We start from the raw sequence: 23,394 nt of genomic DNA on the forward strand, positions 1-23,394 counted from the left end.
TCAGCGGGGCAAGGAAGCTAGTGGTGTCCAAGGATCAGGTGTCATCGTCGAGAGGCAGCTGGACAACGTTGCAGTGAAAATTCCTTTGTTTGGCCTCTTTTGGAAGTTGAAAATCTATAGTGTCATGAGGCTGCAGGTTGTACACAACAAGGGCTCCATGAGGCGAGATACCCTTTCTGTGAGGAGCCACTGAACATGATTTGCTTCTGCAGATAAGAATATAGCACGAGCTGCCACAATGTCAGGCCGACAGGTGATGCACCTTAGGCAGATCACCGAGTAGGTAGGTCCTGGTCTCCTCATATTTCTCAGAAAACCTTTTGATAAAAAATCAAACATAAATTCCAAGTTTTGGAATTAGGCTACCTGGGTACAATCTGGCCATGTTTAACACTACTTCTGAGGCTCCAGAACTGGGGAGGCAATACTTGGAGGGTCAGCCAGAGTCCAGGTGTGTGTTCAAGATGGTTGGAGCCTTTTTTGTTCCTGAGGCTCCATTCAGGAGGCCGGCCAACTAGTTCTTGGAGTCCCTTCTGGAAGTCCTGCTGTCAAGCAAAAGAACAGGCCTGAAGCAGCAGGACAGATCTCATGGGCTCAGTGCAGGCTTCAGGCAGCAGAACAGTGCTCCTTGGTGCAGCAAATCAGTCCCTCTGAAGTACACAAGAGACCACAGCAGCAGGCAGTCCTCTGAGAGTCCTTTCACAGGTCCAGGAGTGACCTGAAGAGTGGGTCTGAGGGCCCTATTTTTATTACACCTGGTCCCTCCTTTGCAGTGGGTGAAGCAGTTGTGTCTGGAATTTCCTACCTCTATACTCTGGCACCAGTCTGTCTGCAGGCACAAAAGGCATATATGAATTTCTTTGTGTGAGAGAAGGGCAAAGCCTATGAACTGCAAGTGGGGTTGTGCACCACCATTCTGCCTGAGATGGTCCATTCAGGCACACCTGGTGGCATATTTACAAGCTCCTAATGCCACCTTGTGCCACTTTAGCATCATTTGATCATTTTGATCATTTCATCAATTACAGCAGTTCTATTTGCACATGCATTCATGACAATTGGTGAATTTTCGTGATTTATTTGTGGAGGATCCGTGTTCCTAGATATACAAATTTATTTTACCTTTCATTTCTCAAAAATTACTGAACAGATTTACAAAAGATAAGTGAAAGCGTAATCTGTGTACTGAAAGCTAGCTTTCTGCCACATTTCGTGTCAATATGTCCAATGGTTCGGGTTGTAGTCGTGTCTGAAGGTCCTATGGGAATTAACATGGGAAACTTTTTCTTGGCCCCTGCTTGACAGATCATCCCGACCTTTCCATGTACAACAAGAATCACTGTGACACTTTTTTAGGAAAATTTTGTGATGATTCGGCAAACAGTGTCAAAGATATAGGCAAGTCAAAAAATGATTTTGCTATGGAAACATGGTCCTAACTATAACTACCTAGTGGTGACCATGAACAAGGCTATGGCCGAATCATGTTGGGTGAGGATCTGCTTGTGAATTAAAGTATATTACGCATCACTACCAGGAGTGATATATGTATTTATAGTATTTATGTATATATAGCTTACCTGCAAAATACTTACATTTTTATTGTAATGTCATGCTTGGTAAAGGGCTTTTCTTGGTAAACTTTTGCATGGTAAAGGCATGCGTGGTAAAGACATATACAGTATAATAGATATGTGCTTACGGTTTTGCTTGGTAATGGCTGCATTGTAAAGGCATTTTCCCCTAAAAATGCTGTTTAAAATGTATCAGCAGAAAAGGAACTTGGCTTTAGTGGTCTTGGCTGACAATTATATATAGACTTTGGATATGGTTAGGCTACAACGTGACTATGAAGTTGCGGCCACCATTTTATGTTATCAGAGAGGGTCCCTGGGCTGAAAATAGAAATGATAAGTGGTATAAGGGTTCAGTGTGGAGGTACCCTAACCCCAGGGGTGTGTTAAAGATTTTTTTAAGGTCACATTATGGGATTAAAATGAATTTTCTTCACCATGCACGATAATCGTGAATATCCTTGAATATCCTTGAATTTTCAACGATATTCAAGGACATTGTCGAATATTCAAGGATATTCTCGAATATTCGAGAATATGAAAAAACATTTTTTTAAAACCATTCACAGACTCAATCATACACTAATTCATTTGATCATACATGCACTCAGAGACTCATGCGTCCACTCACACACTGACTCAGACACTCATGTACCCACTCAGACCTACTCAAAGACTCACACACCCATTTTCAGACCCACCCAGACACTCACACACCCAGTCACAGATCCACTGAGAGAGGCAGGCCCTGAGGCCAACCTCCACTGCATTGTGCAGGGTTGGATGGTTATAAGGGCTTGGATGCAGGGCCTGGCCACACGCCATGCGATCAACCCCGCCTTCGCCCATGCGTGGCGGGGTTGTGATAACGTCTAGTAATTAACATTACTTTACATTGAAAAAACATAGAAATTCACTTAAAAATCCAAAAGTTACAGGGACGTTATAGTTAGGTTCTGAATTTACTTGTACAAACCATAGAAATTCAGCAGTTATAGTTATAGTTATTTCAAGTAACTATAACTCGGGCCCTAAGGTAACTATAACTTATGCCTTCGCCATGCAGAGCTATTTACTCCACATATTGTATCATTGATGACATCTTGTATGGCATCTTCAGTATTATCACTGCAACATTTGGAATACAAAAATTGATTTAAAAAACTGCGCATTGCAAGGGTGCAAGGAATTGTTGCTTGGAATAACTCTAACTGCTGAATTTCTATGGTTTTGTAAGAGTACATTCCTAACCTAACTATAACATCCCTGTGACCTTTGTTTTTTTTTTCAGTGAATATGTACATATATTTACAGTTTACGGGTGGGTAGGGGTATTTGGGTGGCAGAGGTATTTTTAGATTTTAGGGTGGGTAGGGTTATTTGGGTGCTAAGTGTAAATTTAGGTTTTAGGACGGGTACAGGCATTTGGTTGGCAAGGGTATTTTTAGGTTTGAGAGTGTGTAGGGGTATTTGGGTGGCAAGGGTATTTTTAGGTTTTAGGGTGGATAGGGTTTAGGGTTTGGAGTTTGATAAGGTTAAAACATATATATATATATATATATATATATATATATATATATATATACATATATGATATGTGTAGTTATAGTTAGGACCATGTTTCCATTGAAAAAGCTTCTTTTGACTTGCCTATATCTTTGGTGGCGTTTGACGAATTTTCACAAAATTTTCTAAAAAAAAAAGAGGAAATCATGATGTACCTGGGAAGTTTTGGGGTGATCTGTCAAGCGGGGGTGAGAAAAAGGGGGTGGTCTCAGAATAAGTGCGTTTCCCACTATAATTTCTATAGGGATTTTAGACACAACTACAGCCCGAACTGCTGGACGGAATTACACTAAATTTGGCAGAAAGGTAGCTTTTGGTCCAGAAAGAGTGCGTTTTGTTGTTTGGTGTAAATCTGTTCAGTAGTTTTTGAAATATTAAATGAAAAAGAAATATAGATATCTATAGGTGCAAAGAGTTTGCAAATAAAAATAAGCCCGGGCAGAGAAATGCAGAGCTCTGATAAGCTGCCACAGAAAAAGTTCAAAAAAGGAAAAGGGGCTAGAGTAGGGACACCCAGCTCTGGTGCTGGGACCCACCCAGGGCAAAAAAGCATTTAAAAAAAAAAAAAATTGCAGCGAATTCACTGTGAATCAGCGAATCCGTGGACATTTTTAATAAAAAAAGAAGTGTTGGCTTCCCTGCTTGTTTTTAATTGACCCCCTGGGTGAGTCAGGTCCCTGGGGCATGCCAAAAAAAAAGAAGGAGGGTTAAACACAAGCCCCCCCCACTCAGACCCTCCCACATCCACTCACAGACCCACTCAGACACTCATGCTCCCACTCACAGAGTCACTCAGACCCTCACCCACCCACTCAGAATACCCACTAAGACACTGACACACCTCCCTACAGACCCACTCAGATACTGACGCACCTACTCACAGACCCACTCAGACCATCATACATCCACTCACAAAACAACTCAGACTCTCAATCACCCACTCTCACATCCAGACACTCTCACACCCAGAGACACCCTCTCACACCTATTCTCACACTCAGAGAGACAGACCATTCGGCTGTGCATGGTGCAGGGTTAGGTGGTTATGGGGCTTCCTCCCTGCCATAAACAGTTAGCTTCCTTCCCATTCACCTCCTCTCTACCCTCTGTTGTCCAAAACCATGCACCAGCACCCTCCCTCCTGCCCTGCCTGGTTTGATGTGCTGCTACTGCCATCCATTTAGCTTGATGCCCCTTCCCACTCCTCCTGCCGTTCATTGCCCCTTTCTATGCCCCATCATTGCTCTTGTGCTAAGCTTCTCTGCTTAGCTTGCTGCCCCTGACCTCCTTCCCTTGTCCTTCGATGTCTGTGTGCATGCCCATGCTCCCTCCTTTTTGCCCACCATGTTCCATAGGCATGCCACTGCTCCTCCTATTTACTCTAAGTGTTATATTGAGCTGTCACTGCCCATCCCACTTGCAGAGCATTGGAAGATGGCTGTCACCTGTCCCTGCCACCTCTACCCTGCATGTCCAAGTTCTATGCCCCTACTTCCTGTCTTCTATGGTCCATTTTGCTTCCACTCCCTTCTGCCCTACATGCTCTGTTGTGCTAGAATTGCTCATCCTGCCTTCCCTGCATGGTCAGTTGTGAACTCCCTTCCCCTGCCCTTTCTTGTCTATTTCCAGGCCCCTATCCCTCCCTTCTCTCCTCCATGATCCTTTGTGTTTGCCCCTCCCTCTTGCCCCCCATTGCCTTTCTGCTGCCACATTGGGAGCTGGGACCACCATTCCCAGAATGCACCTGGTCAGAATCCTCAAATGGCCACTGGACGCTGGCCCTGCTTGCAGGACTTGATGCAGGGGACTCTGGGCAGCTTCTTTGTACCTGTAGCAAACAGGGAATCCCTTCTTGAAGCAGTAGAAGACAGGAAAAGTCATTTTAGTGGTGATGCCCAAGTGTGCAGCTGGTGCAGTCCTTCAGAGTGCAGTGTCCAGGTGCAGGTCAGGGGTCCAGCAGAGCAGTCCTTCTTCTTTTTTGTCTTGATCCTTATAGGGACCTGAGGTGTTGGTTCAGCGCTGCCATATTTATCCTTCCTGTTGGGTGGAAAGCTGGGGTGCCCTGGTTATCCAATCACAGGCAGGCTCCTTCCTCTTTAATGACCACTTCATGGGTAGTGTGGCAAAAATCAATCCCAGGGAGCAACATTCTTTAAAAATCCAACATGGCTGAAAGTGATTTTTGGAGGATAGATGTGGCTGAACCTACCCACTGGTGTGTCCTAAACGCATCCCTCTCCTGGCCTCTCCTAATCTAATCAAGAGGGAACCTAATTGTCTGGGGTTGCAGGATGTGAGGGAGGTTCTGAGCTGCTCTAAATGCCCTTTCCTGCCTTTGAAGACCAGTTTGGCCGCTCTCCCCCCATTCCTGCTTCACCATCTGCTGAGGCAGATCCCCGCCCCCAGTCACATCCTTTGTGTTCAGCCCAGGCCACTTCACACCTCATGAAAGCAGCCTTGCCAGGCTGCCAGAGGCTGGCCAATCAGAGAAGGGCACTACAGAGCTGAAGTTGGCAATTTTCAGGTACAGTTTTATAACTCTTTACCTGAACTAATGATATTAAATCCAACAATTGCAAGTTGTGGGATTTATTATAACAATAAATTTTATGCCAAACTCAAGGTACCTGGCACTTAAGGGGACTTTGTTAATTAAAATAAAGTCTCCTAATTTTAGCCTATGGAGGCCACTCACTACAGTGAGGGAAAAACGACTTTGGCTATTTTACATCACCGGGGCTTATAAAACAACTTTTATAAGGTGCATGCATGGCACCCAACCCTAGGGGCCTTATAGGGCACTAGGGTGACTTATATGTAAAATAATGTAGTTTAAGACTTTGGAAGTACTTTTGATTCCTAAGTCAAATTTGCATATAGTTTTTGTTTAAAAGCAGCCATCAAGGCAGGCCTGCCTGTAAAATGACCCTGGACACCTCAGCAGTGCACCTATGGCTGCAGACCTATGCTGGGGTCCCTAAACCTACATGCCCTACCATATGATATGGACTTATAGGTAGGTTGATGTTATGTGAACCGGGACAAACAAGTAGTTTTAACGCGTTTCAGTTTTAATCCTCAATGACACAACCTGGCGTCAGGCCGGCTCCAGGTCAACTGCCGGTTACCGAACTCTTCCACCTTCCATTCTAGAATTTATGTGCAAAGACGCATCATAACACATCCTTTCTCGTTCATTAATGAAAACAAATAAGGAAAACAAAACACATTAACTAACATACAAGAAATTAGAAAATGAAAGCAAGAAATTTCATAACAAATGTTAACAATAATAAAGACATTTTCAATTTATCTCTTATCTAACGAAATCCTTCAAATAAAAAGGTGGTCTCCTGACTCTCTTCTCAAGGACAGGATCAACACCATGCTCAACACCGTGCTCATGCCCCACATCTCCTGGAACAGAATCATCACCACTCTCACTCCCAACATCCCCATGCTGTCGTCCTACACAACCATCCAGTGATACACCACCCCTCTCACTAACCACCTCATCATCATCACCCATGAACATCATTCCTGAGCAACCTTCAAATAAAAAGGTGGTCTCCTGACTCTCTTCTCAAGGACAGGATCAACACCATGTTCAACACCATGCTCATTCCCAACATCTCCTGGAACAGAATCATCACCACTCTCACTCTATTCTTTCCTTTTCCAATGAAACGTAAGATGTCCGCCGCGGTTTTACTTTCCGATGAACTTAAGATGGCCGCCGCTCTCCTATCATGAGCGGTCTAGACGTAAAATGAAAATGGCCGTCAGACCATTTCAAGCGCATGCGCGTGTTCCTTAAAGTTTAACACCTCCGATGAAAGAGCAGCACCAGCACTCTCCCATGCTCACCCTGGTCGCGGCCTCGACGAAAATCAGCTGCGACCGAACCACAGGTGAGTCAGTGCTCGCCGAGTTATTAATCCTCCATCAACGCCGACACAAAGAAATAATCAGCGTTCACCGGTCTGCACACCTTCGTCGCTCATCGCCAAAATGTTATGTGAACAACCGGGACAAACAAGTCGTTTTAACGCGTTTCAGTTTTAATCTTCAATGACACAACCTGGCGTCAGGCCGGCTCCAGGTCAACTGCCGGTTACAGAACCCTTCCACCTTTCATTCTAGAATTTATGATGCAAAGACACATCATAACAGTTGACATAGCCAATTATAATTAGCCTAATTTGCATACTCATTTTACACAGAGCACAGGCCCTGGGACTTGTTAGCAGTACCCAGGGAACAATCAGAGTCAGGAAAACACCAGCAAAAAGTGAAAAATGGGGGAAGAAATTTAGGAGGCCTCTGCAATAAGTCCTGTTTCATCACTAGGTGTGTCCAAAGAGTCATTACGAAACTTTCCATGCACAACAAGATCATAGAGGGCACTTTTTTGGAAAATTTCTTGAAGATTTGTCAATTGGTGCCAAAGATATTGGCAAGTCAAAAAACGTTTTTTCTATGGAAACTAGGTCCTATAACTACCTACTGGTGAAGGCCAGTAGGTAATCTATTTGTCTGTCTATCTATCTATCTATCTATCTATCTATCTATCTATCTATCTATCTATCTATCTATCTATCTATCTATCTATCTATCTATCTATCTATCTATCTATCTATCTATCATGTTTATACATACCTGCAAAATTCCTACATTTTCCTTGTGAATGCATCCATGGTAAAACTATATGTGTTGTAAACTTTTGTGTGGTAAAGGCATGCACGGTAAAGGCATACGCGTTGTTAAGGACACGTTGCAAAGGCATGTGTGTAATGACATGCGTGGTTCCATCATACAAGCCATTTTTAGTAAATCTTGTTTTTTTCAAATTCATTTAAAAATCAAAATGCGAAATTAAAGTTTCATCATCTGTTAGAGGAGCAAATGTCATGTGACAATGAGATCCTTTTACTCATTAAATAAATAAATATGTGATTTGGACAGCATGTTGATACATTCCACAATATAATGGAGGCTAAAGAGGCTGCAATAACACTCACTCACTTGTATACTGTATGTGAGGTAATGGGCCCCCCTCTGATATCTAACAATATCATTCTTTAAACACCAGTAGGGTTAGTACAAAAGAACATGAGTACTCACTGCTGATGCTGTCTGCAAGGTTCTTCAGCTGCTGCACATTGTCTAGCATCTCAATATTTTGTGTATAAGGGTTGTAGCGAGCAGAGAAAGGTCGTGGAATCGTAGCAGCATATTTCCTGGATAGAACAAAATACATGAAATTCAATTATGCTTTTTCTTGATCATGGTTTAAAAAAAAAACAGGCATTGGCAAAGCCAATCTGCCTGACTTTAATCTGCTAACTGTTTTTTTTTCCTAGATCAGAACATTGGAACCAGAACTAATACCAGTGACAATGCTTGTTTATAAGAGCAGTGAGTTTATAGTAACCCTCAAAAATAACATCTGTGAGCCTTCAAGAAAACAATATATTTCACAGTGGCTTATTAAAATGTGTGATGATAAGGGTGAGCACATGGCACCTCATCCATATGCTCTTTCACGTATATCAAGCACAGACAGAATGAATACTGAGAGAATGATACACATGTATGTACATATATTTAGATATATGGAAATACATATGTGTCCATTATAGAGCTACATACATATATTAGAAGTGCTTCAGTAGTACAGGCAAAAGATAAAGTGAAAGGCATAAACGATTATTAGGGAAGTCAGGGGAAAAGCGGGGCCCTTGTTAGGGAACACCTAATTCTTGTAGGCAATGGACCACCATATGTCAGTGATTTATTTTTAAAGGGTGCTAAACCCTCACCCATCTTGTCTTTCCACACATATGGGCTCAATCTCACCTAGGAGTACTTATAATGTTGCATTTTGTGTAACAACAGTGGTTTGATCCCACAGACAAATGGAGAGTGAGGGATTCAAAGGTTACAATTACCTACAGTTGTGCCAACAGCTTTTTTTTAAAGCAAATCCATAGTATGACTAAAAACACATTACAGTACTTTCACCTGGACCAGACATGCCGTTTACAGTGTGCCTCTTGATACTGTGGAAAACATCCCTCTATGTTAATAGTGAAGGTGTAATGAGATAGCGAGAAAAAATATAGAAACCGGAATGGTCATTTGTAATAAATGGCTGGAATCCCTTTCCAGTGGAGATAACCCTAAAAACTGAGAGGCTCCTTGTCTTGTCGATAGGAAGAGTGGAAGACTCAGTATACATATTATTTCTCTATTTGGTGATCCGCCTGCAAACTCAATGTGTTTGCCTGGTGTCCTTCTCATGTTTAACTTATGCTATCTGTGGACTATACGGTATACATAATTTAGAATATGTATGAGTATGTAAATATCTGTTTGTACCCAAATGTATACTAATACATATAATAAATATTCAATCATTACATGAATGTATACAGACACCAACACAAACACACATGTGTGTGTGTGTGTGTGCGTGTGTGTGCAACTTGATCATCACCAAAAAGATAGTGTATTTAAGGAGGGAGAGAAAAAGAAAGATGGGGAGAGGAGCGAGCCCAAGTTAAAACATATAGAAGAATAATACCTTTTAAATTTAATTATTAAAATCATTTTACAAAAACGATAGTTAGTATTAAGCTGCAGTTGCCATACTTCACATACTAGGAAATACACCTTTTGACATAAAAGAGGGGCACTCTTGCAACATCATATAATGTCATGAGCCTGTCTTGCTACACCACAAAAAATATCTGGTGACCACATAAATTACACTTATGTTCAGATAATCTTGATGCACACCGCTTCAGCATCCATCAAAACAGAACAGGATTGTTCATTTTACAATAGAAAAATAAATTTGACAAAGAAAAGCATTAACCTTGTTTAGTGATACGCTAATGCTCATAAGTGTATGATGTCTGTTTTATGTACAGTTGATCCACCACATTTACCAGAAGTGCTGAATTTTGCTGAAAAAGCTTGAGCCACAAATTCACTAGTGTTAACTTGAGTAACTATATCCTGCACCCTTGCCATGTAGTGCTAATGACTTCACATATTACTACACCATTTACATGTTCTATGACATCATTGATAACATCAATGAAGACAACTGAAATGACATAATTGGTGACATCACTGTACATGGCTAGGGTGCAAGTTATGGTTAGAAGAGTTAACTTTAACTGGGGAATTAAGTGTTTTTTCATTTAAAGTTGACTGACATTTTCACCTAACTATAATGTCACTTGAACCTTTGTTTTATTCAGTGTATTTCTAAAGTTTCTTTTAAAGTAAATTAAGATATTATTACCATACCTAACTATAAACACCACTTTAATCATTGTTATTTGCAGTGAAAATATATTTACTAGTGAGAATGACTCAAGGGAATAAATGCTCTCTGCTGTGATATGTGTTTATTGGTCATGAGTTTGAATCTGTGTCGAGTTTAGATGTTTTATAGAGAGTTTGAAACCAGATAAATAGTCATAGTTGTGAGCATCTTGCAAATAGTTACAACAAGGGGTTATGGTGCTACTGTACAATATAATAGCATTAGGACAATTAATCTCAGCTGTCCAAGATTGGACTCTACCATCTTGGAATGATAACATTAAACAAAGCCAAAATGGTTACTGCATCGTGATGTATGTGCATGCATGGGTGTTGATGTATGCCCACACGTAAGTCATGATGCGATGCCCATCTTTTTTCCTCATGATGTTCATCATGACCAATAAAGCATTTTTTTTCTTTTTAACACTGCAATTCAGCATTGCAACAGGCAGTGGCAAAGGCAAAAGTTCAGATAAAGCCTTTCAAATGTGAGACCTATTGACTTTGCCAGCACATATTAATGAACACAGTCAGCCAGAAATATCTACTACACTAATGTAACACATCAACGGCATGTTAAGAGTTCGTAGGAGAACATAAGGAATATGGCATGCTTTTGAAGGAAAAAATGTTTTCTTTAATACGAAATACAGTAAAAATATGTTTAGGGCAAATAGAAAAAAACTAGGAATGGAAGCAAAGTCAATATCCATAGGACTTGAGAAGCCTCAAGAAGGAGCCCTTCCAAAATGTGTTGGCTGTAAAAAGGGTATTTGGAAGGGAAGTCTCCAAAGCTGCGGAAGACATTTGAACACCTGTATCACAGAAGAATTAATCTTATGAATTGGAGTAATTGACTAAACAATCTATTTTAATCCAAAGTACAGAAGAATCATTCTTACCCAAAGAAAGTGTAAACTACCAATAGCTGGAATAACATGTGCAAGTGTCAAATCTCAACAATCAAATATTGGCATTATTTATTGAAGAAACATACTGATGCTAAAGAGAGATTCCATGAGCACAATTTGATACTGTCTGTGACAAAACCTGAAATATGTATTTTTACCATGAAAGTGTGCAAAATGTCAATGTAGTTTCTTGAGCAGCTCATCTCTATTGTCAATTGTTTGAACTCATGAAATTTGACTGGTCTGAGGACTGTGGTCAGCTGATAGAGACCTTCATCACACTGGACTTAAGTGTACTCCCACATAATTATTTAGCCATTATTTTGTCTACTATCTTCTCCCCTTGTTAGGCCCATCTGAGCACCTGACCAGATGATGATTATTAGAGGTTGGGGAATGCTTAGACTTCTCAGTACCTGTACTGAGTGAATTTCACTCTTTTACAAAAAAGAACGAGGGCAGTTTGAAAGACCAAAAGTCTCTTGAAGGATGTTTCAGCATGCAGAACACTGTTAAAATGTCATTTTACACGGACAACGTATATATGCATATATATAATAAATTAATATAAATATCTATTTCTCACATGCAATTTTACCACTTTTGTTATGCTCCAGAGAGTATTGTATGAGAATGTCTTACATTATTGCCACCCTTCTTCAGTCATAACATTCTTCAGCACTCTTCTTTTCCCACACTACATTAAGACCTACATCTTTATATGACCCTTCAATCGAAATAGTAAAATCTTTGCACAATTACTTTTGTGCTTTTACATCACTAGTAAAATTGATTTCCAAACTACTGAAAGCAACACTTGGCAAATGTAGTCCTGTTTACCATTAGTAAAGGGCATGGTGTATAACATTAAAAAGGCCCTAGAAGGGTTACTGAAAGAGACACAGATGAGGCAGTAGTGAACAGTAGCGACGTCTGGTAAGGGGACTGTAAAAAGTCTCCAAGCATATCTTCAGGTACATTTTAAGCATATTGTCAATTCTTAGTTAACACTTTTTCAAACTATTTGCCTTTATTTTTACATACATGTAACTAGTGATTTGGGCATTGTTATTCAACAATGAAGAGCTTGGGTGGTATCAGACCTCCTTGGATGTCTACTGCTTCTTTCGAATTTGTGGCTGAGCACTGCCTGTTTCCATGATGAAGTGTGGGATAGCGAATGTAAAATATCTCTCTTTGTAAACATGTACTAAATGTTAACAAACTGTTATGGCAACCTCAGTGAACACTCTGGCAGGTGCAATTATCAAATGATATTTTTTGGGTCTGAGTCACAAAAGGCCTCAGCAGTTGTGTCAGGGAACTCTCACTCATTGTGGAACCTCTACAATAGGAAACTGCAGTACTGAGGTCCCGCTATGAGTGCAGGATCCTGACCATGACTAGGGGTCCTCTACCGCAACTGTGGAGACCATTGTCAATCAGGCCCTATGTTTATTGAAACTTATGAGCTTGCTTTAGACATTGCTTCCCTCTTGGTACTTTACATCACAAGAAATGCTACCTATGAGCAAAGAGAGAATATGAGGATTTATCCAAAGGTGTCTCATGTCTGATTGTGCTTCTAGAACTCTTTTCATGTCTGATAGCACACCCAGATCTCTCTTCGGCATTCGCCACTGTCAATCACAGTACTCTTCTAAATGGGCCTGACCTGTAATGGTTCTCCTATTATCTAAAAAAACATCACTAACAAATCAAACTAAAGGACTCCATTCCAAACACCACCCTGGTCAACCAAGTCAATTCCCAGGGCTCCACTCTAGCCCCTACACTGTCCAATCTCTACATGAAACTCTTAATATCGATCCATCAACATGCCAATATTGCATCTCATTTATAGGTGATGACATATAGGGGGTCATTCTGACCCGGGCGGGCGGCGGTCGCCGCCCGCCTGTCGGGAACCGCCAAATGGCCGCCCCGCGGTCAAAAGACTGCGGGGGCCATTCTGACTTTCCCGCTGGGCCGGCGGGCGCCCGCCAAGGGAGCACCCGCCGGCCCAGCGGGAAAGGCCCTGCAACACAGAAGCCGGCTCCGAATGGAGCCGGCGGTGCTGCAGGGGTGCGACGGGTGCAGTTGCACCCGTCGCGATTTTCACTGTCTGCTATGCAGACAGTGAAAATCATGCTGGGGCCCTGTTAGGGGGCCCCTGCACTGCCCATGCCAGTGGCATGGGCAGTGCAGGGGCCCCCAGGGGCCCCAGGACACCCGTTCCCGGCATCCTGTTTCTGGCGGTGAAAACGGCCAGAAACAGGCTGGCGGGAAGGGGGTCGGAATCCCCATGGCCGCCATGGAGGATTCTCCCAGCCGGGGCTAATCCGGCGGGAAACCGCCGGACCCGGCTGGGCGACCGCGGCTGTACCACATGAAGCACCGCCAGCCTGTTGGCGGTGCTTCCGTGGACAGCCACCCTGGCGGTCTATGACCGCCAGGGTTGGAATGAGGGCCATAGTTATACCTTAAAATAACCTTACTAGAAGATGTACTTCACTCAAATCAGACACTAAAAATGTGCAATGCTGGATGGCAATGTTGACGCAAATATGCTAATTAGAAATTATTAATAAATGCTTATAAGTAATAATCTATAAAAGTTCATAGAGAAATTAATCGTAGAGAAAAATTAATGTGCATGTTTGAAAATGTGCCCACGGGGTAGGTTAGCCACTTATACGAACTTGTATTAACAGAGCTAAGAAATGTGTGAAATAATGAAGAATAATGTAATAATATGTCATATTGAGATGTATAACCTATGTTTGGCATTATACTGTAGAATTAACTTAGCCGAAGTTGTGGCCTAGTTTTTCCAGGCCTCATACAGAAGCTGAATTTCTAGTGCACTACAGAGAAGCTGGTGCATTGAACTGTCCCTGAGCTGCATACATTAATAAAATCTGCTTAGCTAGAATTTTCTGCAATGTACAGACGAACAGATGAGAGACTAGGAAATGTAACAAGTTTGATGTAAGACAGACTCAATGTACTTTTCCAGGACTCGAACAATAGAAGCACTGACTGGAGACGAAGATGCAACATTTTCGATACCTGATGAGCCGGATGATGAGGGCATCGTACAGCGAAGCAATCAACTAATTGGGGATGGAGAAATATTAGAACTCATAGATTTGTAAAATTCATATTATAGGTTAGAGTCAAATCTGATGATTGACTGACCAATTAGGAATTAGGGGGATGGACTGAAAAGCTCTAATAAAAAGTCATGACAAGGGCTTAAAGCTTAAGATGCGAGGACAAATTCGAGATGCGAGGGGAGAATTGATGACGTCAAGAGATGCGGTTCGAGATTCTGTCATTGGGCTCATGCTCTTGAGAGCCTGATGCGTTGCTGATCGATTGATGACCTGAAGACGAAGACTGACTTTGTTTCTGATCCATTTCATGGATAGGTAGCTGTGACAATGTGACTGATTAACTTTTCTGCCTTTCTTTCTAGGTACCAACTGCACTGTTTTATAGTTTTTATCTTAGCTAGATGTTTTCCAAATTCATGTTTTTGCATGAAGTCCCACATGCTAAATGCTAATGTGGGTTAGGTAAGGGTCCTTTGGGTGACGTTGACAGTGACAAATGATTGACCGACTGATTGCTGAACTGTGCTATTAATGCCGTTATATTCATCTTTGTTGGCTTATGCTGAAGCATTCAAGCATACGTTTTCTCAAGTTTTGATTAGATTATGTTATTGATGGTCATTAATGAACTAATTCTGAGTTGACTGAATAAAGTTTGATCTAACCTGATGACTTAGTATTGTAACTAATAGGGAAATAAAATTGATAAAACATATAATTGAGTTGTGGTTATTCATGAAATGTTGATTTATTGTCTCATGCTTAATGATTCTCTTAGTGGTTGTTGACTGATTACATTGATAATTGATGTTCATCGATTACAACATAGCTAGGATACTCCTTGCGATCCAAAAGATTCATCGGCCTATATGCGTCCCCTTGTAAGTTTACTCACTAAGGACCAGCGCGCTAGCAGCAATCACTCACTAAAACAAAATCCAACAAAGGCACAACTCTCCCCTAATCCAAAACTGACTAAAATGCTGAAATGCACTCAACTGCACTCCTAAAATCGTTGACTGCACCAAACCTCTAGGGATCACTCTATACAAACACCTAAGCATGATTAATCATATTAACTTCAGAACCAAGAGCACATTACAACAACTTAGATTACTCAAAGAAATCAAGGCGTCCTTCCATCTGCACGAGCTTCAAATTGTATAACTGTTCTCCATGTAACTTGCTGTTGTTATTTGCGCTTGTTTTCATGGTTACCATGTAAAGGGCTCTGCTACCCCAGGAGTAGTTTGTTCTCTTTAAATTGTGGTGCAAGCAATTGTAGTTCCTAGACTCGACTATGGAAATGCAATTCTAAAACTGCCATATCTGCCTCCTACCTTGCCCCACTAAAGGCCACTCTCAATGCAGCTGCCAGGCTTGTCCCGGGGTCAAGTCACTGCGAATAGATCACTCTCTCTTTGATCAATCTCATCTGACTCACTATCGAAGCAAGTTGCCTCCTCAAAGTAGCCATTATCACCCACTAAACACTTCACTATGAGGCCCCTAAATACCTGGCATAGAAACACCTTTTCTGGTATCTGTCTCTACCTCACTTCTACTAGAGCTGCCCAGATTCAAGAAAGAGAGACCATTTTCTCCCTTTTTCACTGTAATTGCTTCCAGGATCTAGAACTCTCTGCTACTGGTAGAACCCTTCCACTTGCGCCATTCAAGAAGAGCATGAAATCTCTTCTACTCCAACAATACTTTAATATATTTCCTGGACATGATTTTGTAATGAGATCAACTATGGAGTTCTCTGCCATAAAACTCTTTCTATTCGAAGGATACGTAAAACATTGAGGAGACATGATTATATAATGAGATCAGCTATAGAACCCTCCACCGTAGCATTGATTCTTTTGTTTCCCGTTTCCCTTCCACCCAGTCTCGGTCCTCTTCGGATATGGGATATATCCTACCCAAATATCTGCTGGACCAAAACATAACTGTCCTCCATTTAACGTACTGCTGATTTTGTGCATGTTTGCATGTTTACAATGTAAAGTGAGATGATGCCCCAAGGTGTAGATCGTCTCTAAAAAAATCGGAATAAATAAATGTATCTAAGAATTGATTTGTTAAGCAGTTATGTGCTATAACAGCTGCATAAAATCCAAGAACAGAGTAGCTCATGTTGAATGTATCCTAATATGTTGTACCGTAAATAACAGGTCAGAACTGTGTAAGTGACAAAATGTACAAAAAACAGAACTGTATTACCTAACTTTCTCTTTTGCGTCTTCAAAACTTTCAGCAACGTAGTAAACAGGCTGGAATTCAGTGATCGGATATTTCTGGGCTGCAGTCTTTGCTGGCTCAAAGGGCTGAAGCTCTGGCTTGTCTGTTAAGCAGTACTGAAAAGGAAATACCGAAGATATCAGCAACTGAGGATAATTTCAAGCATTAGCAATGTCATTGGGTCTAATTCAAAGTGCCTCTTCAGTCATTGGTGAGTTTAGGCCCTCAGTACTTCGTCATATAAACACTGAGTCATTCATCCACCTTGGCTCTTATGCTTCAAGTCTCCCACTCGCTGACTCCTTGGATTCATCTACTCACCCAATTACAGTTAAACACACACTGGAACTAGCAAGCATCTGCAAGATAATTGAACGAATGGAAGTAGAAAAACAAAAAAAATCCTGCAGCGTAAACGTGTCCCGCAAGGAAAAATAAGAAAACCAATCAACATAGCAGTGGGTGACCACCGTGTTTTGCATATTAGCTCATTGTTGTACCAACCAAAGGTGACAGAAGTGTTGTTTTTAAATATGGGGCCATTTTGGACCAGCAAACCAATGAACCCCTATGGACAATACCATTCCTACATAGTCATCTCGTTGAGACCAGTGACCGTGTAGAATGTGACGCACTCAGTGGGAAACAAGCAGTCCCATAACAGAATCTTGGGAATTTGGGACACTTTGAAAAAAGGCAAGGGCTACAAATTAGGTGATTTATAAAAAAGAGAAAATGCAAACTATGTGACTGGTGCACAAGCCATGGCACTGAAGTGCACTCAATTTTGGAAGGACAGTCACATGTAATCAGAAAAGATTCTGTCACTCAATGGGAAATAGAGCCAATGGCAACATGGGCTCAGCCAATTTCCCATTCTATATGCGGTTTTGGGTGGAAAAACATGTAAATGACACTCGAATAGACCACTGGTTGGCAAAATATGATCCAAAGCTCTCTCAGTATGCACATGCATGTATGTTTGTATTTTTTCTGATTTTCTTCTGATTAAACAAGCCACATCTAAAAAGTATGTTATTACACATGCAGCTAAACTCTATGCATACAATTTCAATACGTACAAGGTTACAGTTGGTGAAACGATAAACAGCCCCTTCTTCAAGCATTTAGTAAAGATTCACATAGTGCAAATCGTCTGTCCATTAGGACTGTCAGAGGGGAATAACAAACACCAAAACTTTGCCTACTATGGTAATCTGTTACATTCCATTTAAGAATATATCTATTAGCATGCTTTACCACAGTGTAATAACAATCAACCCTTGAAGGCCTGTTAAAGTTTACATGTTTCTCTTAACAAATATGCCATGCTTACTGCCCTAGTCATAACATTTCGTAAGAAACAGATCGGACATATTGCTCCATGAGTGACTCAGGTGTGCTGTACTGAGCATAAACCTTCTACTACTATTGAGTGTAGAGTCATAAAATAAAAGATATGCACAAAATTACAACTGAAATACGAATAAACATCGGTGAGCCTAAAAGGACCAGCACACTTGTACTTGCAAGATTTGTCAAAAAGGGAACCAGCACCAAAATCCTTAGATACTGTTGTAATCTGTGAGATTCCCCATAACATAATACCTGAGTATAGGCTTTACCACAGTGTAATAACAATCCATCCTTAAAGACCTAAAGGATTTAACATTTGTTTTTTTACAATAAATACTTTAGGCCTCCTTCCTTTGATATAACTTATTCATAATAAGCAGATAAGCCATATGGTATCAGATATATAGTTTCCCAGTGAGACAACCAACCAGTCAAATAGCCTTCCTCACTAGCTTGTCACCATCTCAGGCCAGCTGTACTGAGTATGATCCTTCCCCAAGGATATAAACATTATAGATAAGTACAAAATTATAGTTGATAAAATAATATAATATCTGTAGAAGGGTCCACCAAAGATTAGCACAGTGCAAACATTTGACTTTCAGGGTTTGTTAGGGGGGAAGCCCAAATCTAAACCCTTGCTTACTACTATAAGCTGTGTGAAGTTCTATGATTTGAAATGACTATCTCCTAGCTTTGCAACAGTGAGTGTAATAATAGCCCACTCTTAATGATCTATTGGTTTTAAGATATGCTTTTCCCAATAAAGAAGTCAGGTTTGCAGCCTTTTGTCAACATCAGGGCAGTGCACGCTCTACGGGCGATTGGAATGCAAAAACCCAGAACTTCCAAGATACTGTAATACATGCATTATGCTGTTGTGCTGTTGTTCAACCTTTTGCATTGCAGAGTTTAATCCTGAAGACTTATATTCAAGGTGCTTATAAATACTGTTAATTTGCAATGTATTGCTGCAGGCTTTCAGAGTGTGTCAGGGTGTGGTCCCTTTCCAGGGCCTTCTAGAAGCTTCCTCTGCAGCATGACTGGGTGTGGTTGGTGGGCTGGGCCAAGACTCTATATAAAGGAGCCAGCCCAGCTCCACGTGCTCACTATTCAGAGGTCCCGGTGCAGAGCAGCAACAACTTCCTGAGCTCCTGTTCCGGAGGCCTACTTTGACCTTCAAGGCCTTGCCCTTCATTGTGCTGGTGATCCTTGATCAGGGCGGTAAGATGGAGGTCGGGCTGGGCCCCCGATCCCGTTCTCGAAGGTTTTCAAGTTCTTAGGCCTAATTTTCAGGATAAAGGATTTGACCTTGTGTTGTTCATTGTGCGTGATTCATTTCTTGTGCTTAATCCACGTTATTAATTGTGCGCAACCATTTCATGGCATTTACAAGGTAGCATTCAAATCGGCAAGATGCACAATTCATTTCTTGTGCTTAATCTACGTTATTCATTGTGCGCTACCATTTCATGGCATTTACAAGGTAGCATTCGAATCAGCAAGATGCGCGATTCATTTCTTGTGCTTAATCCTAGTTATTCATTGTGCGCTGCCATTTCATGGCATTTATAAGGTAGCATTCGAATCGGCAAGACGTGTGATTCATTTCTTGTGCTTAATCCATGTTATTCATTGTGCGCTACCATTTCATGGCATTTACAAGGTAGCATTCCAATCGGCAAGACGCGCGATTCATTTCTTGTGCTTAATCCACGTTATTCATTGTGCGCTACCATTTCATGGCATTTACAAGGTAGCATTCCAATCTGCAAGACGCGCGATTCATTTCTTGTGCTTAATCCACGTTATTCATTGTGCGCTACCATTTCATGGCATTTACAAGATAGCATTCCAGTCGGCAAGACACGCGATCCATTTCTTGTGCTTAATCCATGTCTTTCATTGTGCGCTACCATTTCATGGCATTTACAAGGTAGCATTCGAATCTGCAAGACGCGCGATTCATTTCTTGTACTTAATTCATGCTATTCATTGTGCACTACCATTTCATGGCATTTACATGGTGGCATTCAAATCGGCAAGACGCGAGATTCATTTCTTGTGCTTAACTCATGATATTCATTGTGTGCAACCATTTCATGGCATTTACATATTCTTGTGGAAATCAGCAATGTGCGCAATTCATGTTTCTGCATTTTAGAAAAACTAGGTGTTAGTATTCTGGATGTTACATTATAAGTGCATGATAAGTCCCTTAATATAACTCCTATGGTGTTCCAGAAAACGTTCGGATTATTTCCTTGTCCTCATGCAAAAAGACTATGTTTGATTTTGAAAACATAATTTTAGAGGGTTCTTATGTTTCTAGTCAATGTGTAATATTTCATTAAGAGGTTTATTGAGAAGTTGTATTAATCATTCTTAATTTCTTCCCAGGTAACCAGACGTCTTGAGGCCTAGTTAATTAGTCCATGCTTAAGTTATCCATGGTTACAATATCACAATGCTTAGAATCATAGTCTAGTAAAGATTAATATGATATTATTTTGATATTGTGTGTTTTAACCTTTTGCTTCCGACAGGACTCCTTCCCAGCTTTTCCCTACCTAATCCCCTGTTCCCCACTTGGACTCTCTTAGACTCTGTGACATTCTAATCAGAGTATTGGAGCTGTCTTGTGATGGACATGTTGGGAACTCTGACACCTTTGTCTTAACTTTTCATGATTACCAAAATCATACCTATGGCATCTTATATAAGGCATTATTGGGTTGTCACCACAACCTGATCAGGCCACCTGAACTGAGCATAAGTGTTCCAACAAGTACTTAAGTTCAATACCGCTGAATTGTCAGCTAAAGCATACATCTTCTGCACAATCAAATGCTAAATGTAAGGAAATCAACATGTAGGGGGAGCCAAAGCCCTTCTCACATTTTCAGTATGTTGTGTCTGGGTCTTATAGAAATTGTCCTTCCAAAAACCGTGAATAAAGTCAAGTGCTAACCACCAACTGACCATAAAGATATCTTGAGTGAATAAAACAAACGTCTTCAATGTTACAAAATGTATAATTCCTCCGTACAATATACCTCTTTTTAGAACTTTCTTTAGCAGTTGCAAACTGGATTGGAATTTACATCAATAATCAATGTCTAAAGAGACTGAAAGATTGTGAGTACATGCCAAATCCACAAAGGTGAATGAGAAAAAGGTTTACACCAAAGGTTTAGAATTTTGCGAAATTAACTATTAATACATTGTTTGGTTCACAAAATGGTACACTGGTAACAAAACTACTGGTCTCAAATTCCAACCAAGTTTTGCTATCAATGTAAGGATGCATCGAGGCCATTATATTTGTTTCTGTAAAAGTAAAGATTATGCTGGAAGATATATTTATGTATTTCATTGTTGGCCATGATTGGTTGAGCATCTTCTCTGTGGACAGCTCTGCAGATGATGTAAATTTAAAATTGCTTCCCCTAAATATTCACAGTAAGAAAGGGAACCACACAAATAAAACCTGCTTCAGTGTTAACATCATAATTCTTCAAAGAAAACCTATAAACACAGGCAAACATATTACATATTTCAGGAAGGAGCTCCTATGCAGTGGTGTATTAAAAAGGAAGAGAATGAAATGAAATGTAACCTGTAGTTCGCCAAATGAAGATAGGAGACCTGCACCATATGCTTTGATCTTATCATCTTGCTTGCAGAGCCCAAATTCCACAGTGAACCAATAAACCTAAATTGCAAGAAACAGAATGGAAGAAGGACATCATGTTGAGGAAATAGATAACGCCTTTGACAATTTGCCGCTAGCATAACGTTTAACAAATTTTTCCACTTGAATATACAGTGTTTTTTGTACAATCTCAGTCATGGTGCATATATATATATATTTATTACCTAGTGGTGGTCACCACTGGGTAGTTATAGTTAGGAGCATGTTTCCATAGAAAAAGTGTTTTTTGACTTGCCTGTGTCTTTGGCACCGTTTGACAAATCTTCACAAAGTTCTAAAAAAAAGTGCCCCTGTGATTCTTGTTGCACAAGGAGAGTTTTGGGGTGATCCATCAAGCGGGGACTGAAAAAAGGGGGCTTCAAACAAGTTGAGAAGTTTCAGGGTGATCCGTCAAGCGGGGGCAGAGAAAAAGGGGGAGTTAAAAAAAGTTGAGTTTCCCATAGGACCTTTAGACATGACTACAGCCCGAATCGCTGGACGGAATTACACCAAATTCGGTAGAAAGCTAGCTTTTGACACACAGATAGTGTTTTCACTTATTTTGTGTACATCTGTTCAGTAGTTTTGGAGATATTAAAGGGAAAATAAATTTAGATACCTGTGGCAGCTGCAACTTTGTGATTATTTCACGAATATTTCACGAAAATTCGGAATTTTCATGAATGTGTGTGCAAAAAGAAATATTTTTAATTGGCTTATCACAACCTGACTAGAAACTTTCAGCCACCATTTTTACAAAGCTGAGAAAGTTTTGGGACCTCCCATTGCTCATGGAAATATTGCACAAATGATTGATTCAGTCTTGCTGGTCTTCTTGCACTGATTGGGCGACACCATTTTCCTATTTGTCAAAAGCAGAGATTGTTTTTTGATTTTGAGATGTGTGCTACATTTCAGTGGTAATTCTGCTGTGTTGCCACAGAAGCATCCAAATCATAACATGTTGATCATAATTTGACCTGTTGTTCAACACATCTCCAAAAGGTTTCCTTAGATTTATATTTCATGGTAGAGGTTGATGAGTCTTTGATCCTTACAAAGAGCAACTGAGGTTCGACAGTACATTTCAAGTAAGGGAGCTCAGTATGGCATCAAGGTTTACATGATGTGACAGAGTATGGCTGGTTATGCACAGAGTGTGAGAGTGTGTACCAGAAAGGACTCTAGTATGAATCCTGCTGTTTTCCATTCCTCATTAGGACCTAGTGGAAAGATTGTGTGGTCACCATTCAATCAATGTTAGAAACTTTATGCAGACAGTTTTTATGCAGAAATACAACTGTTCAGTCAGCTCTACATCATTGGCAATGACCCATGTGGTACAATTCAAAGTCACTCCAAAGGAATCTCTCTGTAAAAATCCTCCAAAATGTTAGTGCCTTGTGCTGCAATAAACTGCTAGCTGTGAAATTGTCTGACTGAGAGTAAATACATGTGCTAACTATAATCATAATGAAAGGACTTCTCCAGTCACAGTCTTGGGTCAGCTGACAGAAGTTCCCAATTGTATATTTAATTATAGCAAGTACACGTGTGGGGATTGATAAAACTGATCAAACGAGATG

The 23,394-nt window shown here is 40.7% G+C and overlaps 1 protein-coding gene across 2 annotated transcripts in view; it reads right to left on the reverse strand.

Moving 5' to 3' along the window:
* Nucleotides 1-23,394, reverse strand: part of PAH (phenylalanine hydroxylase) — a 231,602-nt gene that overhangs the window by 4,915 nt on the left and 203,293 nt on the right. For both annotated transcript variants that reach the window (XM_069228986.1, XM_069228987.1), the window contains 3 exons: nt 21,734-21,829; nt 16,741-16,874; nt 8,265-8,380 (listed from right to left, as the gene is read on the reverse strand). In XM_069228986.1, the coding sequence (XP_069085087.1) occupies nt 8,265-8,380; nt 16,741-16,874; nt 21,734-21,829 (346 nt within the window). The remainder of the gene's footprint in view (nt 1-8,264; nt 8,381-16,740; nt 16,875-21,733; nt 21,830-23,394) is intronic.

The sequence above is a fragment of the Pleurodeles waltl genome, chromosome 4_1, assembly GCF_031143425.1.
Source record: "Pleurodeles waltl isolate 20211129_DDA chromosome 4_1, aPleWal1.hap1.20221129, whole genome shotgun sequence".
NCBI classification, from domain to species: Eukaryota; Metazoa; Chordata; class Amphibia; order Caudata; family Salamandridae; genus Pleurodeles; species Pleurodeles waltl.